This window comes from Octodon degus, unplaced genomic scaffold (assembly GCF_000260255.1).
Source record: "Octodon degus isolate 3935 unplaced genomic scaffold, OctDeg1.0 scaffold00237, whole genome shotgun sequence".
Lineage (NCBI taxonomy): Eukaryota > Metazoa > Chordata > Mammalia > Rodentia > Octodontidae > Octodon > Octodon degus.
In genome coordinates, this window is record NW_004524813.1 from 1,692,401 (window position 1) to 1,711,368 (window position 18,968).

Here is an 18,968-nt window from a genome sequence, read left to right on the forward strand (position 1 = left end):
AGGGAGGGCGGAGAGAGAGAGGAAGATGGGGGAGGAGGGGGGGAGGGAGGAAGGGGGAGAGAGAGATCCCTAACAGAGCCAAATGTAATATTTTAAATGTTAATTGTGTTAGTAAATTTCAAAGAAGGATCTAGTTTTGATTCCCAACTCTATAGATGGCTCACTAATGTGGGGCCTCAGCAAATCCCTTACAGCATGTATGCCTTCGACGTTTTTAGTTGCTGAGTTGGAAGAAAATGAACTGCTTAATTTGGATATGAGAACTGAACGAATTATATTCCAAGTACTTAAGCACTTAAAAACATGGCTATCACCTCTTTGAGGTGGGCTACTACATTAAAGCGGCTGGGTTTTGACAGGCACTTCTACCTGTGCCCTACCTAGAAATCCTCAAAAGTGAAATTCCTTTCAGCAATTTTAGAGATTATTAAAATGAAACAAAAGTAGGAGACCATTTTTCAGGAAACTAATAAGGTACAGAACTAGGACTCAGTCCCATGCCTATTTGACTATGCAGCTCTAAGATGAGTTTAAAAATTAAAGAAATATAAAAAGATACAAATCAAGTGCTTTACTGACCAAAATTTAACAGCAAGTTTTCTCTGCTTTATAAATCAGTATTCCCTCTGTTAAATCTGGAATCCTTAATTCATCTTTGATCACTTCATAGAGCTGGCAGGAAAACACCTCAGGCCGCCGAGGCGTTTCGCCGTCTTTGGCAATGCAGAACAGTCCTCGCCTCTCCAGCCTGTCACTGGAGCTCTAATATGCAGTCAGGGCACCAACATGCCTTCTAAGTAGCTGCCCTTTCTAACTCTTTCTCACTTTGTCTTTCATTCTGTTCATCTTAGTCAGAACACCACCAGGTTTTCCCCTATTCCACAGCTGTCTGTTTTAACTAGAAAGGCCATGGCCACACGGGCTGACACATGCTGTATTATAGCTTCTATGTAATGAAGTGTTTTTCTTTCACAGCTTTCTTGCCTAATGCACTAGAATTCAAAGCCCAGCTGTATTCAAAATTTATGGCCTCTGGAGACCAACAGACTTGTAAACAGGCGTCATCCAAACAGGACCAGAGATTACTAAGGGCAATGCATGTTTTCTCACACTTATATAAACTCAGGTTAGCTTCTAATTGATGATGGACAGGTAAACTCAGATCGGTGCTCTTCCCAACTATCGTAGTCACACACTGTTTCTATTGTCCTTCTTCTAAGGTCATGAATCACAAAAAGAAGGTAAAACATACCAAGCATCTGGGCCCCGGAATGCCACACGCTGAATCACTGTGAGCAGAGACATGTCATCACAGGCGGCAGATTCCACGTGCAATCTCATGCAATGTGACTCAACACGCACGCGCTTTGAACACATTGTATAAAATGACATTCAAGCTAACTGTATGTGTATAGAAAACATAAATGCACTGAGATTCTACTCCAAGGCCAGCCCATCATGTATGAACAGATATTCCAAAATCCAGAACACGCTGGTCGCACACATTGCAGTTATATACACTTCATTTGTATATTAGACTCCTTTCTCACAAACACCCTTGCAAGGATGCATTTCAACTACTAGGAAAAACAGCGCCATTAACTCTTAGATTGGATTGCCTTCCTTAATCTAGACTTCATTCATGACTCAAGCGACACTGCATTTGCTCAATCCTCTTCACTTCAGGTAAACAACACGGTGTGTTCATTAAAAGCACAAGCCTTGGAGCCGCAGAGCCAAGATCTAAATCTGCACGTTATCACCATTTGGCTCCTTAATAAACTACCACGAACGGGTTGGTCTAGAACAGCAGGAACCTGTCTCTTTCCATTTGTAGATGCTCCAATCTAGCCACAGGTGGTACTGTCTTGGTTCTTGAGACGGGCCCGAGCGAGAGCCTCTCTCCTACCTTCAGATGGCTTGCTGCAGTGTGGCATTCCCTGGTGTCTAGTTACTGCCTGCATTTTCACCTGGCACTATTCTTGTGTGCAGGTCAGAGCCAAACGTTCTTAAGGACACCAGAAACACTGGCTCGAGGAACCAGCCTTACTGCAGTATGACCTACTCTGTCCTCGTAGCACGTGCAACAGCCCTATGGATAGGTCCGATTCCGACACACTGGGAGTTATAGGACATCAGCCTGCAGCTCTGGAATGACACAACTCTACTCGTAAGATTGCCTGATGAATGAGCGCTTTCACTGGCCTAGTCACACATTTTGTTACTCCCCACATATGAAAGGAATACGGGAGTATCCACTTTGAAGACTGTTCGGTTGTGTAACCGAAATACCCAAAGTGGTGCTGAGTAAAATGTGAGCACTCAGAATTCCTGGTTCATGCTACTTCATGTGGGCAGTTATTTCTGAGAAAGAGGACCACGGGAAAGGGATCTTCTCACAGTTTTCACTAGAGAAATGTTGGCATTCTCAGAATTCAATTTTTTTAAAATGCCAGTTACTATTTTAAAAATACACAGCTTAGAAGTATATTTTATGCTATAATTTAGGAATCTATTTGTTTTGATAGTGCAATAATTGTGTATCAAAACTAGCTTAATATCAAGCACCATTATTTGGGGGTCCAAGCTTTCTCATATTAAGCACCCACACAGAAGTAACAGGTTAAGGGCCGGCGAAATACTCAGTGCACTGAAGCGCCTGGTTAGGTAAGCGTAGGCGAAGCGCAGGAACCCACGGGGTGGGCTGCGCCGGCCAGAGTGCCGGCACGGTGGTGCACGCGCGTAATCCCGGTGCTGGGGAGGGTGAAAGCAGGAGGATCACCACGAGTCCGAGCTGCATAGTGAGACCCTGAAATGACCAAATACATTTTAAAAAAAGGAAAGAAGAAGACTTAACAGGTTAAGGACCATGTTTTGAATGTGCTGAAAGTTTCCACATAGCATAGCCAGTTTTCTAGCTGTTGCTTTTAGGAGAAAGATTACGCGACATCTTGTCTACAGTCTGTTCCTCTACACTGCAGGAGAGCAGGCTTATCGTGACAAAAGGTGCACTGAACTGTACTTGAGGAAAACTAAATACACGCTGTCCTTTTGAGATACTGGCTTCACCACTCTGTCACACGCACTTCTATATTGCTAACGTTCTATTGAGGGTAGGAGCAAAAATGATATCTAAGTCTCCTGGGCCCAAGCAGGAAATCCCACTAAGTATTCAGCAAGCAAAAATACATCATCTATTGCTTATTTTTACTTTTTATTTTTAAGAGAATAAAATTGTAAAATCAGTTATGTGGGTGATCACATATACGCCGGCATCGGTCCCCTGATCCTCCATCTCAGTAGTAACGGTATTTTTGAGGAACTGCTTGGCCCACAGCAAAGCCGCTCTCAGTAAGGCGGTTCATCTCAGCGCACTATCGCTGCTATGCTGCTGAAGCGTGTGCCTCAGCCACGGCCTGTCATAACTCCTCCTGCAGAGCAGACTTCCTGCTGAGAAATACGAGGACGGAAAATGGCTAAAAGCAGTTCTTCACACTGAGACTCAGAGTTAATTCCAGATAGCTCCCTGGTTCTTGTCCTAGCCAAATGTGGTTCTCCAGAGTCCCCTCCGATTTTGCGGGCTCTCCAACTGTCTCAGAGGTGCCCTAGCTTTGAGTCCTATTGCTTGCAAAGAACTCAGATGGTTAGGGACGGGACCTCCAATGGGAATTCTCAGAACATCTGCACCTGAATCATGTAGGGTGCTTATTAAAACTGGACAGACCTAAACACTATCTCAAACACATTACCTCCAACCAGTTGTTCTGCACCTCAGGAACATGTCATTTAAACAGGTGCAAAGCCATGCTTCCCCAAACTAAGACTTGATGATTGCTGTGCTAGTTCTAAACTGGGCTGGGGGAGAACCAACACAGATGAGGGTCAGGGTTCTTTCAAGCTGAAGTTTGGCATTAGGCACCTAAGTTACAACGTTGCTCATCGATCAAGATGCCGCAGACAGTGCCTAGCATATGGCTTTAAAATGCCAAGAGAAATGAGTAAAAACAAACGAGGGATAAACAGAGGATAAAAGGTGTACACTAACATGTCTTTACAGCCACAAAAATATGTGCAGAAAACAGATTAAAGTGGACAATAGTGCTTTCAATCATAATTATTAGTTTTTGGTTTAAAAATATATTAGAAACACATAATTCATGAAAAGCAATTCTTTATATCTTTTCTAAACAAATACTTCTCTCTTTAAAACAGCCTAGCATTATTTATTGTGAATAGTTTTGATGTTTATAAAGGTTCTAAGACATTATAGAGGAATAATATTTAAAATAATATTTTTGCATTTTAAAATTCTACAATTTCCTTAAACCTCTTCCCATTTAGATATACACAGCCCTAAAATGCTTCCAAGTAGCTTGATTTTTCCTTTGTGGTTACTAAGTTACCCTATCATCTTTGCCAAGTAATTTAATGTCCATATAAATTCCATTAGTAAAATAAGTACTGTAATTTATGCTCCTTACTTACCTTGGAGAGGTGGGATAAAAAAAAGATAAAGTGGTAGCTCTAGAATTAATATGCACAGTTGAAAAGCATTTGGTCTTTATTTTTCCTAGTGTGTCAAATTCTTCATCATTTGGAGATACATTTTTATGTATGCATTTAATAGGAGAGACTGCCTATAAAATGTATTCATTTTTTCAGAGAAAAACTCCTCTGTAAAACAAGACTGTACACCACCCATTTATTGTAAAGTTAGAACTGACTTTACCAATAACCCCAAGCAATGTTGTATTTGCAAAGCATAACGCAATACGGCCTCAGCTATAGCTGAAAAAGTAAAAAATGTGTGCATTCTTTATCCAGTATTATGGGAACCACTGAACTCGAGTGGAAAAGCCATTTACATTTTCCAGAGCAAATAGTAGTGTTTCCACGTGTGTATATGGGGGGATGTGGGGTGGGTGTGGGTGTGTACACGTACGTAGACAGATAGTGTAAGCTGAATGTAAGGCACGCGGGAGCACTTATAGGGCTGCAGAAACAGCCGACAGGCTGTTTTAAAATTTGGAAAAAATCAGTAACTCACGCTTAACATGTAAAACGTATTCTCCTTTTCTACATGACCCTTATATTCATGTCTACTTATTTGATTATTATTTAAACCAGAAGTTCGAGAGGAACAGGGCCAGCAGGAGTAGAAGCTACCCCTCTGTTCACTTGAGACGGAAGATGCCTCTTCTGCTACAGGCGTCTATGCACTTAGCGTTAAGAAGAAATACTCTTAGCTGTAGAATAACAATTTCAAAGCCACAGCAGCACCGACAAGCAGGAGGACAAGCAACTGGCCAGGCCTCTTCTCTTCTGAGTGTAATGCGCTTTCTGCTGAATCCGGTTACTCCTTACACAATTGTGTGAGGAAGGCAACAGTGTTCAGTGGCTGGAACACGGATTCTGCAAACGCTATACTACTTAGACTTTCAACGCTCACTCTTCTGGGACTCCAGGACGTTTATTTATTTCTGGGCTTTAATTTCCCTTTCTGTAAAATAAGAATTATATTAAATTATACTCCTTTTTCTATGTACTATGTGGAGGTTCTTTTACCCTTGATGTAAGTTTGCCAAAATCAATATTTTTTTATCACCATTAAATTTTTTAAAAAGGAAACTTGTAACTTGAGCCAAACTACTTTTTTTTTTTTTTTTTTTTTACAAAGAAATGACATTAAACCATCCTTTAAGGAGTGTGACATGTTTGGTTGGCAAACCATTATGTTTTCTCTTTTACTACCACTATAGAGTTGGACAGTGATAGCTTACAAGCTGCAGAACACAGCCAATTAATAGAATCTGAGTTTAGAGCTTACCTATGAGGTGACGTAGGGATCTATCTGGGCCTGGCTTCTTTACACTTTGTGAACTTGCTGTACATACTGCTGCTCCACTAGGTCGATCCATGTTACCTGTTTGGCTCTTTGATTTCATTTTTTTATGGTATCAAGACTTGAACTCAGGACCCTGCGCTTGCCAGGCACGTGCTTATTCTATTGCGCTATCTCCCTAGCCCCTATGTTACCTGTCAGGGTTAGACCTTCAGCTCACGATGGGAACAGAAGTCCGGAAGCAGCTGTCTTGTGGAACACCCTACAAGAACACAGAAGGTCCTCACGGCGCTCCATTTTAGTAATGCTCTGGTGTATTCCAGGCTCTTGTCGGGCTGGTGTTGTGGAGAATCAGCTGACCTTTCCTTAAAGAACATTCATTGCTATTTCCTATATTCCAGAATATAGCAGATTAATGTAGTTTTCAAAGTGAATATGGTGAGGGCACCAGTCAATATTCTAGCCTCCAAAGCAACCACAGCGAAAATAATCGCCATCACTTTAGAGTCCTCTCCTGGGCCACTCAGTCCCACGTCTCCATCGGCTCACTCCTTTTGCACGCCGTCTTCCCTTGCCCATGTGCATGGCATCTCTTACGTAACCTCAGTTACATACCAAAGTCGTCCCTTCACCTCATGAGCAATTCGGATACTTCCACTGAGGCACGTGTCTGTACTCCAGGCACTTTTTTATTTTTTCAAATAAAGGAATAATTCTCTTTCAGACTTTCCTGCTTTGCTATGTTTACTTCGATGCTAATTCTTCCATTTATAAATGAGGCTGCACTGGAAACCCTTGTATATAAATCTTGGCCTATCTTTTCGTTGTCACTTCTCTTGAATTTATAACAGTGAAAGTAACAGATCCAAGTGTAGGAACATTTTTCAACATTCCGCTTAATCATTTTCTGTAACAATTTACATTTTCAAAAGAAATGTTTGCCATCGGGATATCATCTGAGGCATAATATATTAACCTGTGCCATAACCCACTTAGAAAATACAATCAAATAAATGGTCAAAAGTCTCTAATATCAAAAACTTTATAAAACAGGAGAGGTACAGAACTCGGTGGTCTAGGGCATATCTGATATGTAGAAGACTCTAGGTTTAATCCCTAACACCAAACCAAACATGCAAAAGAACACACCAAATTAACTGAGAAAATACTCAATAAAGATAAACCAACTTGAAGCTGGGTCCAGTGCTGCACACATGTAATTCCAACTATTAGCAGGGCTGAGGAAGGAAGATTTTCTAGGCAAGTGTCTCAAAATAAAAGTAAAAAGAGAGCTATGGTTATAGTTCAGTCATAGAAGTCTCTGGGGCCTTATAGCCAGTACTCCAAAACCAACCCCAACTAAATCAAACCAAAAACAGAATAAAGTGAAAGTAAATTTCTCCTCCCGTGTATTAAATGCTGAAGAATGAAATTTGCTTTGCTTTTTCACCTGGATATTGGTCCTAAACTATTACTCAAATTCTCAACTAATTTCAACTATATTCTAACGTTTTCTAGTCAATCTATTTCTCAGAACCGGACACTGTCAATGACTGCGCACATGTGGGGTACAATCCAAGAACACCTGCAGTGAGATTGCTTGCATCTACTTTTACGCTGGCTCATTATCCGCGGTTAGTGCTCTTCGTCCCCTCCTGTATCTTCCATCTCTAATTAGGCAGGTATCAGCCAGTTGTGTTCATGTTAACCAGGCAAGTGGATCTGGATGATTTAGATTAAAACTGGAAGGTAAGAAATACCAATTAAGAATATAGTCCATTAGTTATAATTCTCTGCGTGTGTGTGCACGCGTGCAGGTCTCACTACGCAGCTCAGACTCGTAGTGATCCTCCTGTTTCAGCCTCCCCAGCACTGCGATTACAGGCTTATGCCACCACACCTGGACTCTGTCCCAGCTCAGTGCGCCGTGGGGCAGGGCTAGCACGGCATGTGGTGCTGAGGATTGAACCCGGCCCCCGTGCTTGCCTAAACAGGCGCTTAGTCCACTGAGCTATCTTGCCAGCCATTATTAGTTATAATTCTACAGCTGATTTCTTATCAGGAAGCTTACAATTAGTGCCAAGACATCTTTTACACTGATTTCGAATTGTGTATTTCATTGTCTAGTTTCCTATTCATTAGGGCATTCATGGGACTTCAGGAGCAAATCTCAAATGGGAAAGAACGCTAAAGAGAGAGCACTAGCGGGCTGAACTCCATCGTGATCTCCAAAAACTCACAAACATTAAAAGTGAACTGGGAGAAATATTTGCAATTAATGCAGCACATGTAATTTGCATATTAAGAATTTGACATAAAAGAAAAGCTGTAAGTGTTTTAAGAATAGCTGTTAGAGATAAATAAAATGTCAATTCACATAAAATATCCCCTATCACTGAATTGGACTGCAGCAAGTTCATACTTTAGAAGTGGCAAGTAACTGAAGTGAATGGGTTAATCTTTCATTGGAATAATAAATGCATCAGTGAAAAATGTATGATAAGCTTGTATGTACACGAACTGATTAACTGATCAATTAGCTCTATCAGCAGATTGCTAATTTTTCAATTCATTCTTGTTTAAATTTCCATCACTTTTATCAAGAGGCTTGGAAATACTATAATTAGTTTAGGAACACAACATGCTTTTTATGGGGAAATGGAGGAACAAAAAATATTCGATGTGAAAATAGGAGTATTACTGTAATTTAAAATCTAGATTGATAGTTTTCAGAGTTTTTTTTGACATTCTAAATGTGCAAATCTAAATGTCAACAGCTAATCACGGGTAATCTGCTATTAGAAATATCAAATCCTGGCAGCCGTTTCTATTTCTACAGGCTTCTACAGGAAATTTCTCAAATAAGCAGCACAGGCTCTATCAAACTGTAACTTAACTAATCTCCAAAGACAAACACTAAAGAATACCAGTGATTTTTAAATTCTGAAACATTGCTAAAAACAAAATGCAATACATTTAGGGAAGAGAAAATTATAATCAATTAAGAATTTTGCATGGCAAGAGATGGCAAGTAATTATCCAAATAAATATTTTATTTATTTTTATTTTTTTAGTTTTAGTTTTTTTGTGGAACCTGGGATTGAACTCAGGCCCTTGGGCTTGCCAGGGAAGCGCTTATTCCACTGAGCCATCTTCCTAGCCCCTACCAAAGAAATATTTGTACCTAAGTAAACCATCGAGTTACTGTCAATTCTACATTTATTTAAATGTTAAAGTAATTAATAGAATAAGCCACATATAACCTTTTAAAATCTGTTTTTGCTTTTATACTTTTAAAGGCAATCCTATCAGAATTGTATTTTTTAAGGTTTTTTTCTTTGTGTGTGTGTGTGTGTGTGTGTGTGTGTGTAGGGTCTCACTATGCATCCTCAACTTGTAGTGATCCTCCTGATTTCTGCCTCCCTAGTGCTGGGATCACAGGCATGAGCCACCACGCCCGGAATCCATCACTGGCTCAGCACGCCCAGGGGTGGGGCCGGTGCGGCATCAGGATAGTATTTTTTAAGGAGAAGAAAAAAAAAAAAAACTTTTATCAAAATATTAGGTCATATTATGTATTTATCCAATCTATGCTCAATGTAAGAAGTGCTCATTTGGACTTTTTTCTTTCAATGTAGAATGTGTTAATCTTTCAAAGCAGAAAAACTCATCAGATTTATTTAAATATTAAAGTCTCCAGAGGAAGTTACCCATCTTCTCAATATTTCTGCATACATATGATGATAAACCCTGATAAATATGAGACTCACTGTAATTCCTCATGTGTAGCTCAAGGTTACTTGTGAAGTTTCTAGTATCTCACTTCATTTCATCTTTGCTACACTGCTAGTAGTCTCTAGTTGGCTCCATCTCTTTAATTTTGTAACATGGGCTGGGAAGGGGCAGATTATATTTTGCTTCGTGTAGTCCCCAAAGTCATATGCAATAGATGACTGTGATTAATATGCTGAATATTTAGTCTCAGTGTTTCCATTTATTCATAGATCTTGACAACTGTACTTCTATTATTCTAAACAATACTTCAAATAATATTTTAAAGTAGACGTGAATGATTTAACTATTTGCTGGCACGTGAACAGCTTCCTACGCTGCCCCTAAACTCTCCGAAGCTGGGGGACAGCGGCTTGCCTTTGCATTCTCTGGGCCCAGCCCAAGGGAGAAAGATAACGCCAATATATGGCATTTCATTTATAAAGTAGACACATATATAAATGAATAAATACATGAAAATGAACCAGTCTGAAAATTCTGGAAAGTGTAAAATAGATCAAGATATTAAGAACTGAAGTATTTATTTCTAAAAAGCAAAATAAATACATATAAAAACCTGAAAGGTAAATATATATTAAAATGAAAATATATTTGAGAACTTGGTAAATAAAATCATGTCTAAAACTTTATCCAGTTTTAAAGCTTGCTATCATTTTTAGAAAAAAAATCATTTAATTTTAATAAATTCATTAAAATTTTAGATAACATTTAAAATGATAATACCTGAAATAAATCCTTAGGTTTCCATACTTCTAGACACTAGGCATCTAGAAGAACTTCAAAAAGGGATGTGTCCACAAATAGGTTTCTTCCCATAAATTACTGAACACAATAAAAGTTTTTTCTATGTGGAATTTTTATTAAATGAATTATCAAACTGAACTGTTATTTTAATAACCTAGAAGGGTCATATTTTCTCTAGTCTGTAAAGTATTTTACAATATAACACTACATGACAATATATTGTACTTTATGTGTTTTTTATTCTAGCATAACATAAAATAACATAATTGAAACATATTAACTTTTTAAAACTCATATGTATGGACAGTGTGCACTTACAAATTTTCTTGGTCTTCGTTTTTGTTTAGATAAAATTAAAATCTCTTCCCAACTTCTCCTTCACTATAATGGGCATAGAAAACAGCAAAGATGACAGTTGTCTCCTGCAGTAAAGGACCTAACATTCTAAATTTTCCTGGGTATTAAAATCTTATTTATTTGTTTTCTTTCCAAGGCATCGTGCTGATGCCTTATAAAAGGAGCAAAGCAAAGGTTTCATTTTATCTCAGAAACTGATAGAATTGCTCTCTGATTCTGCGCACTGGAATCAAACAGTTTGCTCAGTTATTTGTCACCTTTTTAATGACAGGCACTACTATAATTTTCACTTGCACTCACAAAATAAATATTTTATGTAGGCTTTAATTTCATAGCAAAATAAAATTACCTTTACTATTGAGAAAGTTGTTTCAGCTGAGATTTCCCACAACAGACACTTAACAGAAATAAAAAATCTCAATCAGAGTCTTTTAATCAATATAAATTATCACAGAACATGCTAAACCAGCAGGCTCATTTTAAAAATAGTGTGGAGAAGCCTTTTCTCCACCTCATTTTTCTCTGATCTTTCACGCCTGTTGATACTTATATAACACATTATATTTAAAAATCAGCTTCATTTTTTAATATGTTACTTCTTTTCGTGCCTCCTTTACTGGCCTCCGTATAAACTCTCTAAATATTTAATTGAAATTATGTTTAGTAGTGTTAAACGATCATAGCAATGTTAAAATTAAAAATATCTGTTTTTAAAAGGAAAAAATGAAGGTACCAGTAAGCCATAATTCAATTCATATTTGGAGGCTATAATTTCAGCTATGCTCACACAGTTCCTCTGGATTACACGGTAATGCAATGAGTGCGTTTCTCTTTTCTGGTAAACAAAATATTTCTCTTTATAACTGGTTTAAATTGCATTTAATTACTAGTTCCGAATGCAGGTAGAGTTTGTGTTTGTTTTAGATCCTGTGTAAATTTAATACTAATCAGAAGTGCTTTTTCTTATTCTAGAAGTTATACTCAATGTATTGTTCAAAGAGCCCATCCATACGCAAGGGCTCATCTACCTCAAGATACAAGTACTAGGGCAAACCAGAGTCATGTGAAAGTGCATGGGTACCCTGTTAAAATAATAAACTTCCCTTATAAATACATTTCATTTAAATAATTACATATATATATTGCTTACTTTTTCACCTATTCTGATCTCCACAAAATTATCTAAATTATATTAGCAAAATAACAGATTAAACATCTCTCCTTCCTTAAATCTATTTTGCTTTGTTGTTGTTGTTGTTGGAACCAGGGATTGATGTCAGGCCCTTGCGGTTACGAGAGAAGAGCTTATTCTACTGCGGTATCTCCCCTGCCCAAATCTGTTTTTCTAAGGCTGTATTATTATAGTATTTTACATCTCATGTCCAAAAAGTGGACCTTTACACCTAGAATTTTTAAATGATAGATGAAAGAGCAGTGATTTTTAATTAATCCACTACGTACAAGCGACCAAGTAGGCCAACTGGCCACATAGCTGGATACGTTACTACTCAGAGCATGGGTTGGAAGCACACACTTTAATGCTCATGTGAAACCATGTCTCACTGCTATTTGAAACTTGGACCTTGCATCTTCAACGTGAATTACTATTTTAAAAAATTAATTTAATTTCTTTTAAATAAACTCACCAGAATAGCTCTTTCTAGCATCACGTCAACAAATGCTCATCGCACGTGCCCACAGAAAGTCATTAAAAATTCGAACTACTTTTGTAGGCACACATATTTATGTTTCTAAAATGTATATTTAGTTGCTCACTATATTTTCACATAGTTAAACAGAAGATCTAATAAAGTTAACACAAGATTTCCAGGACGCCATTCATATGAAAATGTAGATAGTATTTCTGTTTCTCTCAGCAAGCCCCTCCTGTAACAGTCTTTACCTTCCAAACCATCAAGTACTGTAACTTAAGAGTAAATACCAATTACTTACAGATACAAAGTGGTAACAGAGAGCAAGGGCTCTAAGAAGGGCCTTGGTACAACAGGCGCGACGGTGGCCTCACGGTGGCCTCATGGTGGCCTCACGGACCAGCGTAGCAACCGTGGACATCTATCACACAGTTGCTGATGGCTTAGCTCTTAACTGTCAAATAAAATCTAATTCAACAATAGTTACAATCTTTGAATAAATTGAACACAAATATTTGATATTATGAAATCATCAATCAGTGTCAGTACATGTTATCATGCTTTAAAAGATGTTTTTATGTAATTTTAGATATTTTTATATAATTTTAGCAAATGTTTTTAAAGAATTTCTTGTTGAATACAGATTTAATTTTTAGAAATTGTTGCTGTCAGATTTGGAAACAGACTGAATCCTCTACAATGGATCAGCTATTCCAAGAGGGAAAGTTGAATATTTATATATAAGAAGTTCTTTGTTTAGTATATAGCAAATTTATATTTATATATCAGTATGAAAGAATGCTTTCAGCTAAATCTTTATAACAAAAATCGTATAAACCATAACAAGCCACAGTTTTTATTGAAGGGAACAGTTATAAAAATTTTGCAGAACATTTTGAAACCCTAAGGTGAGAAAATATCATTTACATTTGAAAATATATTTTTAAAATATGTAGAAATGCTTAAGTATCTATAAAGTTTGAATTTTCTAAATACTGCATGCACTAAGCAATGAGTGTTGTTTAAGCTACAAATTTTTATGCTCCTATATATTCAGTAACTATTTTTATTTAGTGTTAGCAAAAGGCACCTCAGTAATGGGTTATTAACTTGTCAAGGAAGTTGAAACTGAATATAATTCAGCACAGCGTCGTAAAGACCAAAAGTTCTTCCCTTGCCTCAGTCCCCAAGAATGCTGCCTATCATTAAATGGATTTTCTAGGTCTAAGATTTCCAAAACACTTATTTGTTTCACTTTATTTAAACAAAATGCAGAGAGAAAAGAAGACTGATGGAAAAGACCTGAAAATACCCCTAGTTTGATATCCAGTACGGTATTACTTACATTTTTTGTTTCCAATAAAGTAATTTTTAGCAGTGATGAATCAAACTGGTGCATTCACAAACCTGCAAATGCGTATTTTTCTTCATTATCTGAAAGCAGGCTCCGCTGGCGCCTCACTGTGCTGCCTTCTAAACGTGTCCCTGCCTACTGCACTCATTCACTCTGACGGCACTAACTACAGAAGGGAAGCTTCGGTGTCAGAGAAGCATTAAGAAATTGCACTTCTGATCCAACAAGAGTGGACTTTTGCTTCTTACAGTTGTTTGAGATAGAAAAATCATGCCATTAGAAGTTTAAAGTAATAATCTCAACTGAGCCAATAGAGAAAGGAGCATCCCACACTCCTCACACTGTTTTGCTTCGCCTCATTTCTTTTAACACCTGTCCACTGTTAATAATTGGATGGCATGTCCATAGTAATGGAGCGCTTACTTGAGGTCCTTGAAAAGAAAATCAAAAGCATGTTCAGTATCTACATTTGCAGCGGTGCTCTGGTTCACAAATTTACTCTGCTCTTCAATTTTGGAAAAGACGGTCACATTGTGCTTACATGGGAAAGATGGCCATGGTTGTGCTCGCCACCTGATGTAGATTGCAAACAAAACATTGTGCTGAAGGCTTCTGTTTGGGACCCAAGGTACCACTGCATTCTGCTGCACACTTAAGACAGTCCTGTCCGTTCTACACACAAAACAGAGCACAGGTCCCCCTCCTATGCCCACTGGCAGCCACCGTGGCCGATCTAACTATCGGACTTGTGCTCCTTCTCTTTACAGTCTTCTTTCGGCAAACGGCTTGGTGAATGGCTTCGGATTCACATTTTTCTGGGGATAATAGAAAAAGTCAACTCCTTGGTGCCTTTTTTTTTTCTACTTCAGAGAACTTGATCTGGTTACTATCTTTCAAACATCACTTTCTGCAGCTCTCTTCCTTGCTTGATAAATTCATGTCCCTGACTCAATTCTTCACTCTGGCAGTTTCTTCTACCTTCAGCGTACTGCTTTCTAAGCCTCCCATTTGGTCCTTGCTCTTCCCTAAGAACAAGGGTTAAATATCCTTCCAAGGCGCACATACTGCCAACCTTCCCATTCCGGCTACGCTACATCACTAGGTTAGCTAGTTCGTCCACAAAACTGCAACAGTCATTCTAATTTTTTATTAACTTACTTTTTATTTATGTTACTCCACAAGGATGCAAAACATGTTGGTCTGCTTTACTACTTTTCTCCATGTAAAATTTATACTCATTAAAAAAATAATACAAGAGCAAGTGTGACACATGTTCAACGTAAGTTCTATTGAAACTGTGAGGTAATCCTAAGTATAATAGAAAGCTGTGGATGTATGCGCAATGTAATATTTCTGTAGGTGTTTAGTTTGATTACTAACAATGTACACTGAGCAAATTCAAACTATTTCCATTACTGCAATATATACATTAATCTCTACCATATCACACTCCTAATAAGTGCTGAATCAATTGTGCAAAGAAAGAGAATGGCTAGGATTTGGTTGGTACATACTGTGACTTATGTACCGAAGCCCTATCTCGACAAGGAATTCTCCATGGAATTGATAGCTTTTCATAAACATGAGTAGACTTTGAAGAATGTGTTAATTCTATCACATACATTATTGGCTAAAGCATAATAATCATTGAATAAATGGACTCCTGGTGGTTACTAACCACTATAACATGGATATATATGGTTAACTTACACATAAAACAAGACTGTGTTTTGTATCACCTAAGAAGTCAGTACAGAAATAAAATGTCTTATATCCCAAAGAGATAAAATTTGATTTTTTTAAATAAGTTAGATACACTTAACTAATACTGTGTCTTTAAATGTAGGGAAAATTAATGGAATAAGAGATATAAACATACATGTTTTCACTTCTAAAAAATGAACTAGGAACAACCACTTCTTTCTGATTGATTCCAGGAGGCTCAGGTAAGAGAATAAAACTGATTTATTTTAACTATGCAACACACAGCTTTATAGTGAACTGGAAGATAAGAGACCCTTTCTGTAGTCACATTACTCTTCATATCATGTTAAAGGAATAAGGTAGTACAATTTTTTCTCACTGTCATTATTTGACCTTGTCTAAATCATAGAAATTAGAAGAAGAGCGTGAAGGGGTCAAATTAACTTTTATTGTCATGATTTTATATAATTTTGTAAAAGCTATATAACATTAAAAGCCTTTCAAGATTCTTAAGGAGATACATATAATTGTAACTTGATCCTCCATAAATAAATGGCAAAATAAAACAGTAGTGAAAATTAACAGAAATATGAAATATCTTTTTGGAAATAAATACTACTCATATTAGTGCTATTTATGTTTATAAGAAATTTAACTTACACTCGACATTGATCTTTCCACATTGTGTGCATACAAATTTGTAATATTCCATGTTTCAGATGTGCAAAAACTGAAGTTTTGACTTCACTATCTATAAAATTCCAATTTTAAAAATATTACTAAAATGTTCCTAATAATATTAAAGGGTTATATTTAATTAATCAATCGTGTGATGCCTTCCGTATTTAAAACTACAGGTACAATTTTTAATCATTATAATTTAGGTTTTAAGAAGCACTTTATAGTGAGATCTTGCCTCAGAACTAATTTGTATGAAGCATGAGGATACAGCTCTGTGTGCAAGCCCTGGAGGTAGCGCAAAGAAACTAAAATAAATCAAAACATTGTATGATCATCGTGACTAGTGAAAAACTGTGATTATACTTTCACTACAATTTTTTTTGAAGAACTAACCTTAATATTATACAATTTAACCTTTAGGTATTTTTTATTCAAGTGTATTCTTATTTATAACTTATGTTTTCAGTATATGAATATAAATTACATGTTTTATAAAACAGTATTTAACAGTCCTATTTAACTGATGAAAAACTGTATAATGCTCATTCCCACACCAACTTAAGCTACTTTATAAAAATCAACTATATGTTTGATACTTATTTTATGTAAAATATTATTAAGTTGTATAGAGAAGTCATTAAAATAGATTTAAAAATTACCTGAAGAAGCTACCAGATAACATTGTTTAGCTCTTAAATTTAATATAAATATCTGAGAAGTCCTACTTTAATATGGCATGATTTGACAGAATACCACGTTCGTAATGTGGACACTAACACGTATGTTGCATTTATATTAGTAAACCCAATACCGACAGTGGTTATTGAAACTGCGAAGGTTCTAAATATTTAGAAAAATTGTTACATGAGAATAACAGTTCAATACTTCTAGCCAACCTGATGGTCAAAGAATATATCTCTTTAGCACCCATAGATAGAGATATAAAACTTAATGTGAACGTCAGACTTCCAAGTACTAAAATGTTTTCTTTCACAGTAAAAAGGTCAAGTAAATAGATACCTTATTTTAAACAATCTTGTTTTCTTTGAAGCCAAATAACCATCTGTTCGGTGATGAATATCGAAAGACCTTGAAAACAAGTGAGGGATGTGGCCTCAATGTGCATGACACTACAGCAGGACGGCTCGACAGCTGTCCTATTACAGGACGCCTTCTCAAAGTCATAAGGTTATAAGTGACTTCCAAGTTCGCATATGCCTTTGCGGGTGCAGCACTCTGTCAGGTGAACACAGTAACTAGAAAAGCATGCCAACTGCATAGGCAAGGTTGGAACTGTAATTCTGAATTCTATGGAAAACGTTTATCTGAGAAAGCGCACGGTGGCACAGATTTGCCAGCACGGCTGCACTGTGGCTTGCCTTCCCTCCGCTTTCTTCTCCTTTCACATAAATACTGTAGCACAGGATGCCGGGTCATCTGACCTCCGCATTTACACGTGCAAATTCACCCACGGCCCCAAACTCCTCGCGCTGTCCGCGGAATGGCGAGGCTAGCTGGCCGCAGGTGTTGCTGCTTAAAGCCTTTCGAGCCCCTCACCTAACGAGCGATACACCAGTGGCCACACCGCACCCGAGAGAGCAGCCAGCCCGGTACACACTGCAAAACTTTTCATGGGTGTCCCATACTAGTCTAAAAGGATGTGGAATACGGAGGTGATGATTTTATTGATCTTTAAATACCCTACTACCATTAAAAGAATTCCGAGTGAAATATTTTATAAAGAGTGTTTGAACAGAAGAAAATGTTAGCAGATTTTGTGTTTTCCTTTCCTTGCACACAGTCCTTCACCACTTTACACAAGAAAACAAAATCCCCCGAAATCCGACAGCACTTTGAGTTTTTGGCCAGAATATTCACAACTTGGAAATTCACACTCAACACTTATCTACTTCCCACTCTCACGAAATAGCAACCACAAGGCAGATCTCTGAGCATCTGGTCTAGGAATAATTGCGAAGCAGGAGGCATTCTGTGATCTAGATGGCAGACCGGGTTCCAGGGCTGAGAATGGGCGAGGGAGAGGGAGATTCGAGGGGCACGAGGCTGGCACTGCTCCGGCACGGCGGGGAGAATCCCCACCTCACTGTCGTGTGCCACAGCAGAGGCAGGAGCCCCTGTAAGTGCGTGTGTCGAGCCTGACCTCGGCGGAGGCTGCAGCCGCGGGGCGGTGCGGGCCACCCTCCAGCCTGGGAAGGGACCCACGTGCGGCAAGGCTCGCGCACCCTCACCGTACAAGGATCGCGGCGCGGGCCGCCGTCCCAGGGGCTTGGCTGGGTGCTCTTCTGGTTCAGGGCACACCGCAGGTGCGCTCCGCCGCGGCCGACCCCAGACGAAGTTCCCCGCGCAGGCCAGCAGGGCGCCTTCCCCGCCCTCGCTTCCGACCCTCTTCCTTACCTTGGTTGTTGGAGACGTGACTACAGTAGCCGGGCCAGGCGGTCATCAGGGGCAAAAAGAAGCCAAACTGCCAAAGAAATTCCCGGACCTCGCAGCCCCCCATGGCTCTCCGCTCCTTCCCGCACAAAACAAGTGGAAGCGGAGCGGCCAGGTGTACTGGAAAGGGTGGCGGTCCGGACCCGCGTCTTCCTCTTCCTCCTCCTCTTCCTCCTCCTCCAACCGGCCCGCGGCGGGTGTCCCGGGGCGCCCCCCGCGCGAGGCCCCGGCAGCAGGGCACGAGGGTCCAGGCTGCCCAGGTGCAGTCACAGCTGCTCGGGAGGCCGACGCTGCCCGCGGCGCCGGGGAGCTCCTGGCGGCTGGAGACGCGGGGCGTCGCATTCACCGCGCGTCCCGCCCGCGCGAGGACTCCTCGCTCGGCCCGGGAGGG

At 39.0% G+C, this 18,968-nt stretch overlaps 1 protein-coding gene across 1 annotated transcript in view; it reads right to left on the reverse strand.

Annotated features, from left to right (window-relative positions):
* The window catches only part of LOC101565073 (ephrin type-A receptor 6), a 1,186,195-nt gene extending 1,167,276 nt beyond the window's left edge, over positions 1-18,919 (reverse strand). Inside the window, 2 exon segments of the mRNA XM_012512596.2 lie at positions 18,542-18,661; positions 18,664-18,919. Of these exon segments, the coding sequence (XP_012368050.1) occupies positions 18,542-18,661; positions 18,664-18,919 (376 nt within the window).
* Between the last annotated feature and the right edge of the window lie 49 nt (positions 18,920-18,968).